The 16,583-nt window shown below is 49.9% G+C and overlaps 7 protein-coding genes across 7 annotated transcripts; 3 read left to right on the forward strand and 4 right to left on the reverse strand.

Moving 5' to 3' along the window:
* Window positions 1-697: 697 nt before the first annotated feature.
* On the forward strand, window positions 698-2,356 carry SUB8 (S8 family peptidase; the record flags this gene model as incomplete). Its single annotated transcript, XM_043280379.1, has 3 exons — window positions 698-1,066; window positions 1,158-2,114; window positions 2,171-2,356. 3 exons carry the CDS (start codon window positions 698-700, stop codon window positions 2,354-2,356), a joined length of 1,512 nt encoding a protein of 503 aa, XP_043137964.1.
* Window positions 2,357-2,801: 445 nt separating this feature from the next.
* On the reverse strand, window positions 2,802-4,218 carry ACHE_50641A (MmgE/PrpD family protein; the record flags this gene model as incomplete). Its single annotated transcript, XM_043280380.1, has 2 exons — window positions 2,802-3,708; window positions 3,764-4,218. 2 exons carry the CDS (start codon window positions 4,216-4,218, stop codon window positions 2,802-2,804), a joined length of 1,362 nt encoding a protein of 453 aa, XP_043137965.1.
* A 529-nt stretch (window positions 4,219-4,747) lies between these two features.
* Window positions 4,748-5,109, forward strand: ACHE_50642S (uncharacterized protein; the record flags this gene model as incomplete). Its single annotated transcript, XM_043280381.1, has 2 exons — window positions 4,748-4,833; window positions 4,896-5,109. The coding sequence occupies 2 exons, from the start codon at window positions 4,748-4,750 to the stop codon at window positions 5,107-5,109; spliced, it is 300 nt and encodes a 99-aa protein (XP_043137966.1).
* Window positions 5,110-5,254: 145 nt separating this feature from the next.
* Window positions 5,255-6,890, reverse strand: ACHE_50643A (putative MFS transporter; the record flags this gene model as incomplete). Its single annotated transcript, XM_043280382.1, has 3 exons — window positions 5,255-5,798; window positions 5,852-6,085; window positions 6,136-6,890. 3 exons carry the CDS (start codon window positions 6,888-6,890, stop codon window positions 5,255-5,257), a joined length of 1,533 nt encoding a protein of 510 aa, XP_043137967.1.
* A 3,386-nt stretch (window positions 6,891-10,276) lies between these two features.
* On the reverse strand, window positions 10,277-11,292 carry ACHE_50644A (YoaK family protein; the record flags this gene model as incomplete). The annotated part of the gene is made up of 2 exons (XM_043280383.1): window positions 10,277-10,896; window positions 10,950-11,292. The coding sequence occupies 2 exons, from the start codon at window positions 11,290-11,292 to the stop codon at window positions 10,277-10,279; spliced, it is 963 nt and encodes a 320-aa protein (XP_043137968.1).
* A 1,161-nt stretch (window positions 11,293-12,453) lies between these two features.
* ACHE_50645A (DUF1479 domain-containing protein) lies at window positions 12,454-13,937 on the reverse strand (the record flags this gene model as incomplete). Its single annotated transcript, XM_043280384.1, has 2 exons — window positions 12,454-13,623; window positions 13,674-13,937. 2 exons carry the CDS (start codon window positions 13,935-13,937, stop codon window positions 12,454-12,456), a joined length of 1,434 nt encoding a protein of 477 aa, XP_043137969.1.
* Window positions 13,938-15,149: 1,212 nt separating this feature from the next.
* ACHE_50646S (putative short chain dehydrogenase/reductase family oxidoreductase) lies at window positions 15,150-16,217 on the forward strand (the record flags this gene model as incomplete). The annotated part of the gene is made up of 3 exons (XM_043280385.1): window positions 15,150-15,201; window positions 15,254-15,501; window positions 15,561-16,217. The coding sequence occupies 3 exons, from the start codon at window positions 15,150-15,152 to the stop codon at window positions 16,215-16,217; spliced, it is 957 nt and encodes a 318-aa protein (XP_043137970.1).
* Between the last annotated feature and the right edge of the window lie 366 nt (window positions 16,218-16,583).

The following is a 16,583-nucleotide window of genomic DNA, read 5'->3' on the forward strand; positions in this document are numbered from 1 at the left end:
AGGCGGGTATCGATAAGCGCTTATCTTACGTGCTGATGGTAATGGTATTGTCATGGTGTGACACAGATGACAATACCGCCGGGTCGATCCCCTTCCTGATTGGGTGTAGTCAGTCGGAGCTGAGGCAAAGCACGCGACTTGGATGGGTTGTTTGAAGTGATACAGATACCGTCATGGATGAACGGTGTACGAAGTACACTTGGCAGTTCATCCTGGAAGTACCTTGTGCAGTGCTATGTATGCCAGGTACATGATACCGATTTAGATCCTGTAGCTACGTGTACAAGCAACGATCGGTTATCTTGACGATATCTGCAGTTACTTGGTTGTCGGCATCATCCAGTTGTCCGCCTAATGATGAAGCACCTGGCGGTATTGCGAATCATGTATCATTACCAAACATTACCATATTTACCCCAGGTCTTTTCGCTCCACTAGCCTATCGGGATCGACGGCCAGCGCCAATCAACCCGGGTCAGGCGGTCACCTGCTGTAAGTTACCGTAATCCGGTTGCATCATGTCTTTCTCTCCTCATCTGCCATTCCGACCTTCTCCAACCTCCCTCTCTCTTATCCATCCCCCTTTTATATCGCTCTCTTCCCTCTCTCTACTACTTTCATCTTTCAACTGTCTCTACTGTATCATTCTTTTATCCTTTTTCTCTTGAACTACCGTTTTCCCGCTCAGCTTATCACCATGAAGGGCATCTTCAGCCTTTCGTTGCTCCCGTTGCTTACGGCTGCCTCCCCTGTCTTCGTTGACTCCATTCACAATGAAGCTGCCCCCGTTCTCTCATCCATGAACTCTCAGGAGGTCCCCGACTCATACATCGTCGTTTTCAAGAAGCACGTTAAACCCAGCTCCGCTTCTGTTCACCACAGCTGGGTGCAGGATATCCACGCTTCTCAGAATGAGCGTACTGAGCTGAAGAAGCGGTCGCTCTTTGGCTTCGCTGAACCTGAATACCTTGGTCTAAAGCATACATTCAGCGTTGGTGAATCTCTTTTGGGTTACGCTGGTCACTTCCACGAGGATGTGATCGAGCAAGTCCGCAGACACCCGGATGTGAGTAACTAGCTTCATCTCGGTGCTTAAGCTCCTAGCTGGCATGTTCCTGGTCTTGGCATTTTACTGACTCATTATGATCTCTCTCTAGGTCGAGTTCATCGAGAAAGACTCCGCAGTCCACACCATGGGTGACTTCCACACGCTGGAAGAAAGTGAAGTCGAGAAGAGTGCTCCTTGGGGTCTGGCTCGTATTTCCCACCGGGACAGCCTCTCCTTTGGCACCTTCAACAAATATTTGTATGCTGGTGAGGGCGGCGAGGGTGTCGACGCCTACACCATTGACACTGGTATCAATGTTGACCACGTCGACTTCGAAGGTCGTGCTCACTGGGGCAAGACCATCCCCAACAACGATGAAGATGAAGATGGCAATGGACACGGAACCCACTGCTCCGGAACTATTGCTGGCAAGAAGTACGGCGTCGCTAAAAAGGCCAACGTATACGCTGTCAAGGTCCTCAGATCCTCTGGCTCTGGTACCATGTCCGACGTCATCAAGGGTGTTGAGTGGGCCGTTGAGGCTCACACCAAGAAGGTCAAGGCTGCCAAGGATGGCAAGGCCAAGGGCTTCAAGGGTAGCGTTGCTAACATGAGTCTTGGTGGTGGCAAGTCCCCGGTTTTGGAGATGGCTGTCGATGCTGGTGTTGATGCTGGTCTTCACTTCGCCGTTGCGGCTGGTAATGACAACGCTGACGCCTGCGGCTACTCTCCGGCTGCTTCCGAGAAGGCTGTGACTGTTGGCGCTTCTACTCTCGCTGACGAGCGTGCCTACTTCTCTAACTACGGCAAGTGCACAGACATCTTCGCCCCTGGTCTGAACATTCTGTCCACCTGGACCGGCAGCAAGCACGCTGTCAACACCATCTCGGGTACCTCCATGGCCTCGCCTCACATTGCTGGTCTCTTGGCCTACTTCGTCTCTCTCCAGCCTTCCAAGGACTCTGCCTTTGCTGTTGCCGACATCACTCCTGAGAAGCTCAAGAAGGACATCATCAGCATTGCCACCAAGGGAGCTCTCGATGACATCCCGTCCGATACCCCTAACGTAAGTCCTCCTTAAGAAAAAGAAAAAGAACCAGAACATGCTAACTTTATTCACAGCTCCTTGCCTGGAACGGCGGTGGTGCCACCAACTACAGTGACATCGTCTCCGAGGGTGGCTACGACGCTTCTTCCAAGCATGCCTCTGCTGAGGTGACCCTTGACAAGATGGTCAACAAGGCCGAGAAACTCACCGAGGAGCTCGGTGCCATCTACAGCGAGATCAAGGATGCTTTTGTTGCTTAAATCCGCTGCCTGGGGCAGCGAACCAGTAATGTGATATATGGAATGGTAGATTGAGGGCAACTCGCAGGCGCAGGTTATGCTTTTTTGTTTTTGCTTTGTTGATTTACGAATTCTGGGCTCACGGGCGCATTGATTGTCTGCAACATGATAATACTACTGATTATATTCTGTCTCTATCTTTAGCGTAGTACACATGTTTTATACTGAGAAACAAGTCTAGAGATATGTTTAACTAATGCTACAATCGCCAGCAGACAATTGTTTCACGCAAAACATTGTACCAGCTTCTAGATCTTAGTACAACTGACGATGTGTTGGACGCTCGCGCCATCGAATCCCAGCTACGGAATTGTGCAAGTGACCAATCATCCCTGTAATTCAAGGTACATGATGCAGCCACGCGTCTCACAGGGGATAATATAGAGAGACATGATTGCTTAAAGAATCAGAAAACATTCTTTATCTCACGGATATCCTTGTGTCTATCCAACGCCCAACACCACCCGCTAGCACCGTATGCCCTTTCCAGGCCCAGGACTGGCACACACTGATCCATGAACTTCTCTGTAAGCTGATTGTCCGACATCGGACAATGCACACTCCCAACGGCATGGTCCACATGTTTCACAATAGGCGCGGGTACACCATCAGCAGAAGCGAAATTTATCATAATATGACATTCATCCAGACGACACTTCTCATCGGCTGTGGCATGGAATTTGTCCCTGAGACTGATAACCTCCGTATCCGTCACGACGGCATGCTCATACTGACCCGGTCTCGCTTTACCAAGGAGTAAACCAATAGCTGCGCCGTGGTAGACACTGAACTTGGCCTCCAATCCATCCCGGGGTTTCGTCTTCCCCGTCAACTCCAAGACAAGGGGATGCACGGTGAGCTGGACATCCGTAATATCCTGACATCTTTTCCCACTGCCATCAAGCCTAGGATGCAACTGAATACACCCATCAATAACCGGATGGATTACAATCCCACACGGAAACGGCTTGAAGCTGTTCTTCTCAATCTCCCAGGATCCCTCCTTCCCCAGACTAGCTACTAGGTTTTGGAGCTTGTTGTCGTTACTGACAACATTCACCCACCCGCGCTTCGCGTCGAGTGCTTCAAGAGAACTTGTGTACCCATTTGAAGCGAGGATGGCCGCAATAAGACCATTCTGCGCTGCGCGGCCCGGGTGGAAGGACTTGGTGTGTGAGCCGAACATCTCTCTGAGTCCTGTTACCTGCGTCGCTGCGACACCAATCGCATAGGCAATTTGGTCCGGAGAGAGACCCAGAAGTTTGGAGACAGCCACGGCGGCGCCGATGGAGCCGGTGGTGCTCGTTATGTGCCTTCACATAAAATCAGCATGAGTTTTCCATCCCTAAGAGGAACAATGAGTACTACCATCCAACATCATAATGACTTGGCCACACAGCCAGTCCACATTTACATTCAACTTCAATACCAGCGACCAGAGCAGTGATAAACTCCTCCCCCGACACCGGCCTCTGCAGCGTCTCCGCGATACTCAAGAGCGCCGCTGCGACGGGGCCTGTTGGGTGGATTATCGTCTCTAAATGCGTATCATCGTAGTCGTGCACATGCGATGCGATTCCATTGAGCAGGGCAGCATGCTGTGCATCTGTTGTCTTGTGCTCGCAGCCGAGGAGAGTCGATATCGGGGCGCCGAAAAACGGGGTTAGTGCGTTGCGGGCAATGGTGGTTGCGGGATGAGCGCTGCCACCGACGGTGCAGCCGGTCCAGTTGTAGAAGGATTGGATGGCGGATTGGATTATGGGGAGTGGTAGGGAGGAGTAGGTTAGGGAGAAGGACCAATTCGCTATGGTTCTGGTGGACATTGCGGTTGTTGGTATGATTGCTATGGAGTATGACACTGAGGGTAGATATATATCGGAGTTAAGGGTGGGATATGATCGACGCAGCGAAGACCAAGATGAATGGGACTAAGTTTAGTCTAGAGGTAAAAACGAAGCCATAAGGCAGTTTTTGGCATTGCCCGTTCATAATGTCTAACTAGAACTTCCTCACGATGCATCAAATGTACGTCGGTTTCCCAGCCATCCATGCCTCAACTCCAGCATTGCGGCGGATTGTTGGACCTCAGGTTGTATCGGAGCAGGGATTCCTGGGTAATATACGATGTACCAGAGTCAATTAAGCATTAGGTTGCGTCTGCACCACAGTGCTCAGAAGAGGGACAAGCCCCACGGCGGGGATAGCGGTTGGACACGTTAGACCCGGCGGTGATTTATAAGGAAAAATCCCGTGGGATGCACCGAGATAAAAGGCGTCATTCCCCCACTTCTCTCTCTATCATCAACTCACAAAGCAATATATCAACATCACCATCAAACCAACACCAACACAATGGCTCAAGTCCTCGTCGTCTACCCGTCCGGTCCGTCCTTCGATCTCGACTACTACCTCAAGACCCACATGCCCCTCGTCTCCTCGTACGTTTCCCTGGATAAACCTCCTCTCTCCAGAAATAAGAAAACTGACCTAACGTGAACAGCCTCTGGACATCGTATGGTCTTCAAGGCTGGGATGTCCTGACGTTCCCCGCCGATGCGCCGTATCAGGTGCAGGCCACTTTGAGATGGAAGAGCTTGGACGATTTCAATGCTGCGGCTACCAGCGAGTCGGCAAAGCCTGTCTTTGAAGATATTCCCAACTTTACTGCTGCGCAGCCGATTCTGCTTAAGGGGGATGTTGTTGCTAGCTCTTAAGGGTGGTTTTAACTTAACTGGCATCTAAGAAATTTATTGGACCACAGGAGCTTATTCCTGTATTTTTTTTTTTTTTCAGATGAATAGAGAAGCTCCAAATGAAAACCCCCCCCCTCCCTTCCGGATAAACACCGTATCCATCGAATCAATCCCGCTTCAATCCCACCCTACCAGCTCTCCGCAGCCCCAGAAAGCCAACAGCCGTACACAGAATCATGAAGCCAAACATAGTCCAGAAACTAGCCCGATATCCCTCCATCAGCGCTTGTGTCTCCTCCTTTCTATCAGATTTGCCCGTGATGATAGTCGAAACAACCTGCAGGATAGCCATTCCAAGTGCACCACCAAATTGTGCGGATGTATTGAACACCGCGCCTGCCAGAGCCTGTGTATTGCTCGGGAAGACATCCGTGATCACGATTAGTCCGATGGTGAAGAGAGCATTGAAACTGACGGGTTGCAGGAGCTGGGCGACAAAGGCGTTGCCCCAGTAAGGCCATGATGGTTGGATGACGGCCATGAGTAAAGGAGAGCCGGCGCAGAGGATGGAGGTGATGGTTACTATCCAGAATGCGGGGACACGATGGACGACGAATCCAATCACGAGGTTTAGGAGTACGCCTACTACGAGGCTGGGGAGGATGCGGATGGATGCCTGCAGAGCGGAGAGGTATTGAACCTCCTGGAAACTGAGATAAAATCAGTCAAATGAATGATAAGTGGAGATGAGCTGTCAACTCACAACAAGGCAGCGAATAGCTCCATGGAGTTGATGACTGCATTCGACAGCGCGATTGTAGCACAAATACTCGAGAAAGACGCGTTCATCCAGAGCGAATTCGGGATTAGCGCCGGCCTATTTCTCTTGACCTGGTAATGGGACCAAGCAACGAAAGACGGAAGCGCTGTTACAGCAAGACACAAAATGACAATGGCTTCGGCGGTTTTGATCCGCGAGGGATCAGCACTCAAAATGCTGCTTCCCGGTTAATTATAGAGAATACACTGTTCGAGGCTATTACTCACGCCAGTAGATAGCAAATCAAAGCCATGAATGCAGAAGCCAGCCCAGCGCCGACCCAGTCGACCTTGGTCCTGAAATTGTGCATAACATTGGCATATTGATGACCGTCGCTCTTGGGTAAAGCCCACATGCCGATTAGCGAGAAGAAGAGGGTTATTCCTCCCGCTATATACCATCCCGCGCACCAGCCGATGGTATCAATCAAAATACCACCCACAACCAGCCCGAGCGAGAAGCCAAGCGGCTGACTGAGACCAATGCACGAGAAAGCCAAGTTACGGCCTCTTCCTTGGGGCAAAATCTGCGTGATGATAGAAACAGAAGATGCCAGATGCAATGCTAGACCGACTCCCTGCAGTGCCCTCATCACAACCAACTCTTCGCCAGTTCGAGACAGCCCTTGACCGAGCATTAACGCTCCGCTAGCCAGACATCCGACAAGCTCAACCCATCGTGGACCAACAGTGTCCGCAATGGATCCTGCTAGCAGAAGCGTGGACGCAGTGGCAAGATTGCTCACTGAAGATGGCCAAAAAGAAAGAGAAGGTGGCAGCTGGAGGTCTTTTTTGATGGTGGGCAGACCAACAATCACCAACCCGTTGATCAAGGAGGCTGTCAGAGTGACGGCACAGAGCTGTAGCATCACCACCACCTGTTGCAAGCGAGAACGCTGGGACTTTGGTGGCTGAGCATCTTCTGTTATTTGCAATCTTCGCGAGTCGAACTGCGTAGTTGTTTTAGTTGTAGTGGTCGACATGGTTACAGGGAAAAAAAAAACAAGGAAATGTGGTGAAACTCCAACCACTTCTGATTTTTTGAGCAGTTCAAGCTCTATATTGGTAGGTTATGTATCATTCGAAGTCACCTCGGTGTCTTACATATATATAGCCTCGCTTTTCTTAATCATGATCTGAAAATTCGAGCGCGTAAAAAAAAGGGCGCAAACCTCGTAGGGCGTGCTTAGTCAACCCCCCCCCCCCCACACCTTCTTATCTACTAATGTTGATCACATCATGATTCAACAAGTTCCTTCTCGTTGTCCTTCTCTTACCTTGTATCGGAGAGCGAATATGGAACTGGTTCTGTCGAATTGGTGGATCTGCTGGTTGGCCGGGGTATACATCCGTCCGGGCATAGCTTGGGAAGGGGAAAAACGGCATGTTAGATGCTGATAAATGATTGTGCCTTTTGAATCAGACCAATTATATATTATCCCGATAAAGCTATACGAAAATCATAAGTTGGTTCTGATTTAAATTCAACACCACAGCTATAGCTCAACATGCAGCTGGGGATGATATCGCGGACAAGTGAACAGCAAAAGCTCGTTGCCCGACATAATCCAGAGATAATCATTGACATATTTACGCATAACATCAGAAAGCACCGGGGCTGACAAGAATTTATGACGCATAGCCAAGAGTTCTCGCTGAAGCTGTATCACTCGGTTCTTGATCAAGATGATCACCTGATGCGTAGTGAGACTCTTCGTTTTCATCAGACGAGGATGGCATTCATGACCCGTTTGCCCTTCCTATACGCTTGCGCTCCTTTGGAGCAGGTCCAAAGCTCGTTAGACACACCGATGCATTTGAAAGCAAGGCGCTCGGCATTCTTCGCATCTTGTCTCTCGGCATCCCTAAGGGTCAGCTCCATATCATATTCCATCATGTAAGCATAAGGCCTAATTGTATCGAGTCAGTCTCATAGAATGTAACTTTGTAGGAAAGAACTGTCGATGACATACATCAATCTACAGTTGATAATCTTAAATTTTTCGTAGTCCTCAGGTGTGTCGAGATCTTCCAGGCCCTTGGCTTCTTCATGTCGGATTAGATGCTCGATGAATCTAGAGCTGACCCATCCCTTGTGAAAAGCCAAAACGGCGTCACGTATGACCGGAGCTTTTGACACTTGTCTCACTATAAATGCCCTAAAACACGGTCTTGCATGCATGCTATATGTATCAAGTCAAGATCGCGGGTAGAACCCTTGAACACATTCAGACTTTGAGTAGTGTTTTATTTCCGTGCCGCCCTCCCCAGGCTTGCGTTTTTATATATGAATTGCTGATTGCTAATTGTTGTTTGAATATACCAACCAGTATGTGACTCTATGAACACAATAAGAAGTGACTGGACACCAGCCTTGACAATTCTTGTGATGGGTCCAATTATGAGTTTTCTATCGATGATTTCGCCGAAAAGAGCGGCCGTTCACATGATCAGAGATTAGGCTTGTCGCTGGATATCGCAGACAAAGCTGAGTTTGAAGGCTCGATGAGGCACAAAGCTCATGTCGTGGACTGACATTTGGCGAGAGCCGACTCGCTCATCTATCTACAGGGGGTCTCCCTCTCTCTTTATACAATCAGTCCCATAAAGGCCTACTGAATATACAGGTCCATTCGTGAACATAAGAAAGGGGTTTTCGCCACGGCTTTCTCATTCGCTAAAGGGCACCACCAACTGACCTACATTTACAAGGGAATTATTTCGTGGGCTTTATCCGTCACCTAAAATCAGGTTTCGTGTGGGTTCTTGACGATAACGGCTCGAGCTATCTGTAATCTGGGCTTTTGTGCTTCACATGCACGCCTCCCATTTCTGTCTATTGCGAATGCTTAGCTCCTCTAGGGTCCGCCGACCAAACCGACTGGGTCCACTACAGAACAGGTAAAATTCTCGACAATTACGTGGATAAAAATGAGACCTTTAACGTACTCAGTGTACCGTCAGCTCTGCCATATTGACATTGACACCTAAAGAGGAGACACTGCCATAGAAGACAGAGCCTTTGCAATTCCAGATGATCTGCTCACACGCCTATTCTACCGCAATGGATGGCTTCGCCCAGAGCTGGTTGAGGCTTCTATACCAGCGCACCTGTTTTATTATGATCGGCCAACAAGATGCCATAACGCCAATCAGGCATGAATTGGCCCTAAAATGTTTCCTGGTAGTCCGCATAGCAAAACGTGTCTGGAGACGTTCCATATATATGTTTATGCGTCGATACCGCAATGAAATCCCAACTGAAAGCTGATGAATTCAGAGCTGTGTCGGGAAAAGGCATCCTACTTAAACCTACTGAAATTGCGATTCTGGTCTTATTTGAAGTAAAGTCAATGCCACCTTGTACTGCGGATTGATGGACAATTTTGGCCAAGAGACGAAACATGAGTTGCCTCGTCCGAAATGGGGCATCGAGATCCTACGTGATGGAAGCCAACAATTCCCATACTGCAACAAATTCAGATATGACCCTAGATGGATAAGGAGCGGAACAAGGTCGAATCAATGCTCGGCTTTATCATCGAGCCATAGACATATTCCCCACCCCATCGCCCTCGGCTTCCAAAGCCCCAGTTCTGGGCCGAAAACCTAAGCAAGGGTGCAAGACTCGAACGGGGCCAGAGCACTCGAGAGACTCTGGCAAGGAACTTAGGGGTAAGCGCACGGAAATACACGGTATAATGATCCTTTTTCCAACAACAAGTTCTACCAATGTGTGCATCATGGATGAAGTGACGTGTTATTCCTTCAAAAATATTTCCTTGTTACTGTATATGTTTCTTGAAGAAGCCTGGGAGTTTTCCATTTCCATTCCAAATCCCAGTCCTCACTGCTTTTTGCTCCCTGGACATCCCAGAGAAGATTAGTCTCCACTAATAGTAGGATTGAATTGCACAGGCTGCACTTTTGACGCCGCGATATTGCGTAACCCCAGCCACGGCTGCCGCGTCGATGCTCCACGTGAGTATTGGGCTTATTGGTTCGAAAGCTTCCCTTGTGTTCTTGGCTTCGTTTGCAATTATCCGCTAGCCCTTTTAATAACTAACGCAATATCAAAGGAATATACTGCTACAGTCGGAGATGGCATTTTCCGTGCTAGGCCCACCAATCAGTTGGGTTGGGCCAAATTAACCAGGCAGGACTCATATCCTCACTTATGCCGTACTATGTGAATGAATTCATTACCGATTATAGATGTATTTTGACCTGAAATAATCAATTTACTGATAAATAACTATCTAAAATCTACCCAGGCCTCTAGTCGAAAGTCCGTTAGCCCATAGGCCGAAGAGCCGCCTGCGCAGAGGCCAAATAGTCCCCCGCTGCTATCTATGAGGTTATGCAAAGATTATGCAATGGACACTGTATCGACCGCCTTCTGATTGTCTTTCCACACCATAAAGCTCACCGTAATCATCAACTTCAATCCCATGGCTAACCACAAACCAGCCGGCATATGATCCAGCTTACACAATCCACCAGCTGTCATAGCACCAAGGAAGAGGGACAGGAACGCCGAAAGACGGCGATTGCGCTTAGGATTTGCCTTCCAAGGCCTCTGGCAAAGATGCTTGTCAACGAGCAAGTCACAAAGCAAAGTGGTCAAGACGACGGTGGGTATCTCGTCGTAGGACAGCACGCGCGAGGCAACGATTTGGCCCGCAGCTTGGAAGGCGAGGAGAGCGATGGGGAGGACTTGCATCCACTGGATCGGAGCGCGGGGGTCTTCGGGCCTGCTGTCTACTGCGTCGAGTTGGATGAGGAGAGCCGCGGCTAGGAGGGCGGCGGTTTGAACGCTGAAGGATAGGATGAGGGTGGAGCGACGGAGAGGGTTGAGGGCGCGGGAGACTTGGATGAAGGTGACGTTTCCGACTAGGTAGGTGACAAGGGCGATGAGGGACTTGGCCCAGAGGTAGGCTGGGTATGCGGGTTGGCCTGCAACGCCTAGGGCTATGAAGACGGAATTTCCTATTGTCGGTTAGCAACTGTGGCATCATTTGCCATGAATATAGATTACGGACCGGACTGCATGCTAGAAAAGCTCCCCCAGGCGTCGAACGACAGTCCGTCTACCAGACCACTGACAAAGCAACAGACGATGAGAAGTCCATCGGTCCATTTGGTGTTAATCTCGGCCAGAAAGTATCGAGATACACTCCCGCGCAACGAGAACTCAGGGGAGGTGGTATCCTGGTTCCCTCCCGATATTGAAACGTTCGTGCTGGCACCACGTATCGACCAGAAGCTACCGTCTGTCGTCTCATCTTTGCTCTCAAAGCGTGACTTCAAACGGGTGTTGGTAGCATCATCTTGGTATGTCAGGTGGCGAGCATCCGGCTGAGGTCCCGAAAAGGCAGTTTGCATTCTGGAGAAACTATTGATAGACAAGTAGGAATAGAATAAGATACACAGTCAAGTATGGGTCAGAGATCAGGACACTCGGGTCTGCTGTATATATAATCTCCCAGCACCCTCGCCATTGCGCAACAGAACACCGCCGATTGCGGGGCATCCCCATCAATACCTGACAATGAAGATGACGCTCTTGGTTCTTGGAGACTAGACGTTTCGATTCTCGGTTCTTGTCTGCCTATCATCACCAGTATAAGAACGCCGGCTGGCATCCGAACCGGACTTGGTCATCCTTGCATGAATCCTGACAATCGCGTGCTGACAAGGCAGAATATTAAGCCGTCAGGTTTGAGATTGAAGTCTTGTATCTTTTCTTCCATTTCCATCTCTCCTTTCCTATGTTTGTATCGTGAGCGACTCATGGCTCACTGAAATCCTCTGCATTGCTCAGCCTGGGGTGAAGACATCGCCCCTTTCTTTGTTGGAACTTGGTCGGTAAAGTTATCTGCCCAGAAACGAAGACTCTCGGCATCATCACCAGGGCTACAAAGTCGGGTTCTCGTGCTTGGCCGGGAATGGGATCGTCCCGAGTTGACAGCACAGCCTGGATGCTGGCTTGGCGGTTCCGGGGAAGGAAGACGGAGAACCAGAACCCAGGAAAAGAAAATCTGGGGAAAGAAGCTACTAATGGATTGCCTAACTCAAGAAGCATAAATTGGTGCTTGTTATTCATCTACTTTAATTTATCTGCAAACCAGGAAGGGTAGAGTCTACAAGCATATGTCTCCTATCAGTACAAACCACGCAACCGTACATAAGCCGGCTGACACGGGCCAAATAAAGAGAAGGAAAATAAGAAAAGAAAAGGAATCCTTATCAGTGACAAAATTAATTCAATAATCAGATTAGGCGCCATTCGCCACCCTTGCCCAGACATACCGCACACGGAAACCGCTATGATTGGGAACATGGACAAGCTTATCTTCCCTATAGCATACACAGAATGCAGCGCCGAGTCACCCCAATTATAGCGGCTGAAGTAAAAATTGAGATCTGAACCCCGCGGAACTAATTCCCGCGAGTCAAGTATTGAGTCCCTATGCAGGAAATGGAATAATCCGCAACGACTATGATAGAGAACTTCAATGCAAATATCGTATGTAGCTTGCAGCGTTATGCCTCACCAAAGCATTTCTTGTTAGCATAGCGTACAGCCTCCTTCTCACCCTGGCTCATATCCTCAGTAATCTCCCAGCCCTTGTTTCCAATGCCCATCGCACGCTGTCCCTCAGTATTAACAGACGACCAGTCCAACGCACCCTGGAAACCAGCTTCACCGGGTCCACCAGCGCCGGGAAAATCCCATGGCGGGGAATAAGCAAGGGCGGCATTGCGCTGCTTGAGAAGGTAGTCCACGTTCATCTCGCACATGGGCGTGGCGGGGATGTAGAGCACGCTGGAATCTTTATCTCCGTGGTGCTCCTTGTCCACAGAATGCAGCGAGTCACAGTGCCATGCGACATAGTCACCCGGATCAACGCGGGGTACTGACACCATTGTGGTCTCCAGATCGAGGTGTGGGTGCGTAACGGGGTTGTATTCTTGGCAAGTTCCCGGAACAGCTCCGGGGAAGGTATTGTCGATGTTAGGCTGCGAAGACTGGGCATCGAAGAAGGGACGCAAGATGGTGTAGGCTGTGCTATGACGGAGCATGGGACAAACATGTAACGAGCCCTCGTTGGGGCCTGTTTCGGACATGGAGAGCCAGCCCTGGAAGAATCGCAACATGGAGCATGCACCAGCGCCGTTGTACAAATCCATGTTGGCCTTGACGCGGTGTCTGGCGTCAAATGGGTCATACTCTTCCCATTTTCCCTCAAGGATCTTCGTGTACACCCGCGAGTATTCTGGGTCTTCCCAGCGCTCAAGCGAGCCACCGTCAATATGAGGTCCGAGAGTGAACTTGGCATCACCGGGTCCTCTGATACGGAGGCGATCCGCATATGTCAAGGGATTTCTTGTGGAGATGCGAGTGTTTGGATCTGATGAATGCCACAGGCGCTGCAGGAAGTGTTGCGTGTTCAACATGTTGGCGTGGGATCGCGCCTCAGCTTGCGATGGGGTCCAGTACAGCTCATAGACAGCAGGAGAGTCTGGGGGGAAGGCCTTTACACGCTCCTTATTTGCTGCGGCGTAATCTTTAATTCTCTCCTGATAGCCATAGGCTGTGTCTCGGTCCATCACATTACGAATCACCACTGTTCCCCGGTGGCGGATCTCCGCGAGCATCTCATTGGACACATTGCCTGAGATGATGTCTGAATAGTTGACTGATGGTATAATCTGTTTTAATGTTAGTGTATCACATTGAAAAGAGGGATTTTATAACATACATCACTCCCTTTGGCCTTAATTTTCTGCACCTCCTCGTCCAGGCTGTAGAGTAACCTCTTCCAGCTCTGCTTCAAAGCATCTTCATTCTTCGCGAATAGACTCGCCTTCAAGTCCTTGAACCTTGGGGGCAAAGGCTCAGGCTGATAATCCGGTCTCAAACTGGGAAAGACAGAGGAGATGTCACCCGCTGCCTTGGTCATTTGAGAAGATGGACTCGTCGTGGAAGCCGCCCGGACGGCCGTCTTTGAGAGTAATCTCGACATGGTCGTAATTGGTAAATACCAGTCAACAATAGGTCTATTTGTCGTCACATTTTGAACAAGACGGTCTAGGGGCTTTATATGCTGCCTTCAGTTTAAGTGGCAGAGGAATTATGCGGAGGCCATGGCGGTTTCTCTCTTAATCCGGTAACCAGTCCGCCTACCCCAGGCGGCTCGCTTACTGTATTGAATGACTTGCCGCTTCTGCTTCCCCGCTTAAATTTCGGTTCATTATGGGTCTTGGCGTAAATGGAGGCTTTTCATTGGTTAACCAGACATTTACCCCAGAGTCCTAATCGGGAAAAGCTCGCTTTTTCCACGGCCGACATGAGGTCAATTTAGCCGGCGATTGTTCATATTCGTCTACAGAGCGTTATATACCAAGTGTGCCTGATATCTATTCCGGAGTGAAGCTCAATTGCTGTGGTTCCTGTTGTACAACGACCTTGTAGAAGCTGGGTCGTCACGTGGTGATGCTCGGGACGAGGTTCGGCAACAAGCATGTTTTGTACAGGGAATCTGCATCGAAAAGGAAAACCGTCCCCTAGCAGTAGAGTAATACGGCCTAGGACGAGACGGGGGCAAGGTAAAAAAGCTATGTCAACAGAGTTTTGTGTCCCGATTCGATTTGCTTCTAGATATAGCACTTCGAGAATGAGCTACAACTGATTACTCTGTACTCCGTACATACCGGGAAACCAACCCTGGTGACAATCAGTTGCTCCACTACCCCCTTCAGGTGACTTTCTATCTCGGTGGAGCGTTTATTATCGACTCTGTTTGCCCAATGGGCCCCTCAATGCAATTAGCCAAACAGTGCATGGATTCCAAGACCAGCTTCTACCACGTCGTGCGGATGAGCTGGCTAGACCAGGATGCAGGGATATTGCAATCCGAGCTAGCGAGAAGCAGAGTTCTTTTGAGACCATACAGGTGATTTTGCACGTTAATAATGTGTTCAGAGCGCGGAGTAGTACTACGGAGCACAGGTCGGCATTCCTTCCGCGCTCGGCACACCTACTCTCGGAGTCTGCCCCGCGAGTCCCCTCATGCCCTTTGCGGTCATTGCAGCCACGCACTCGAGCCGGGGCTATGGAGCAGGAGTGAATGAGCTCGTGGTATAAATACTCCAGGCTCGGTGCTTACTATGTCCCAAATCCTGTATCACCCTGTCCATTACAGCCACCTGTCTACACCTGGATAGCAGTCGTTAGTATGGCTTTCTCGGTTAAAGGACGATCAGCCATTGTGACCGGTGCCGGCTCAGGTATGATCTGATAAGAGCAATTGGTACTTATACAGTGTTCTGACTTCTGCAGGAATCAACCTGAGTTTCGCCCGTCTCCTGCTGGAGAACGGCTGCAATGTCCTCATTGCAGACTTGGGTCTCCGTCCTGAGGCTCAGGTCATTGTCGACAAGCACTCGGGCAAGGACAGCACCTCCCGAGCGGTATTCCAACCGACGGACGTGACCGACTGGCAGCAGCTTGAGCGGATGTTCGAGGTCGCAGAGCGAGAATTTGGAGAGATCGACTTGGTGTGTCCGGGAGCTGGAGTCTACGAACCGGTAGGATATTCGGATGCTTCCTATACCCATATTGAAGCGTAGCTGACCATGATCAACAGCACTGGACCAACTTCTGGCGCCCTCCTGGAACGCAGGCCAGTAAGGACTCTCCCGCTGGTGGCCGGTACGGCCTGATAGATATCAACCTGACACACCCGATCCGCGTCACTCAACTCGCCATTTCTCACTTCCTGCACAATCGCGATTCCAAAAAGCCCAAGCACATTGTCCACATTTCCAGTATTGCCGGGCAAAATGCATCCTTCGCTGCTCCGGTCTACTCGGCCACTAAGCACGGTATCAGCGGTTTCGTGCGCTCCATGGCCAAACTGGATGAGCTCTTCGGAATCCGCGTTACGGCCGTGGCACCAGGAGTTATCAAGACTCCATTATGGACGGACCATCCGGAGAAGTTGAAGATGATCGACACGGCGGACACGTGGGTCACCGCCGATGAGGTGGCCGAGGTGATGCTGGCACTGGTGCAACAGGAGAAAGTCGGCGAGGTTATTGGCGACAAGTCCGGCCAGGGACAACAGTTCGAGGTCAAGGGTGGAACTATCCTGGAAGTTTCCAAAACAGTGCGCGCTGTAAATCCATACAACGATCCCGGTCCTGGAAAGCGTGCCGGAAACACCGCATCGGACACGAGGACGGTAGAGGAAGAGTCGATTGCATTGTTGAAGCAGCCGGGATGGGGAAAGTCGAAGCTGTGAGAATAGCTATGATAATGAATAATGAGCAATAATTTCCTTATTTGTTTGTTTGTTTGTATACCTCGTAAGTCCGGAGTACTTGTAGAGAAAAGCGGCCAAGAAAGAGGACGACATTTTCCGCCGGCGGTGATTTCAACTCCGCCTCACGCAATGCGATCCCTGCATCGCCAACTCCTCTCGTGTTATATCGCCGATTTATTCCTTTATTCCTTCTCGCTTTTTTTTTTTCTGTGTTTTTCTCGTTCTTACTACTTCATACCCGGCACGCGTTATGGTGGTTGTGCCCGTCATCGCCCTCGGTTGATCAGATATTCCCCTCGAGTCGTGACCGCTATCCTTATCACCACCTCATATCGGTTAATCTTA

The sequence above is a fragment of the Aspergillus chevalieri genome, chromosome 5 (genome assembly GCF_016861735.1).
Source record: "Aspergillus chevalieri M1 DNA, chromosome 5, nearly complete sequence".
Taxonomy (NCBI): Eukaryota; Fungi; Ascomycota; class Eurotiomycetes; order Eurotiales; family Aspergillaceae; genus Aspergillus; species Aspergillus chevalieri.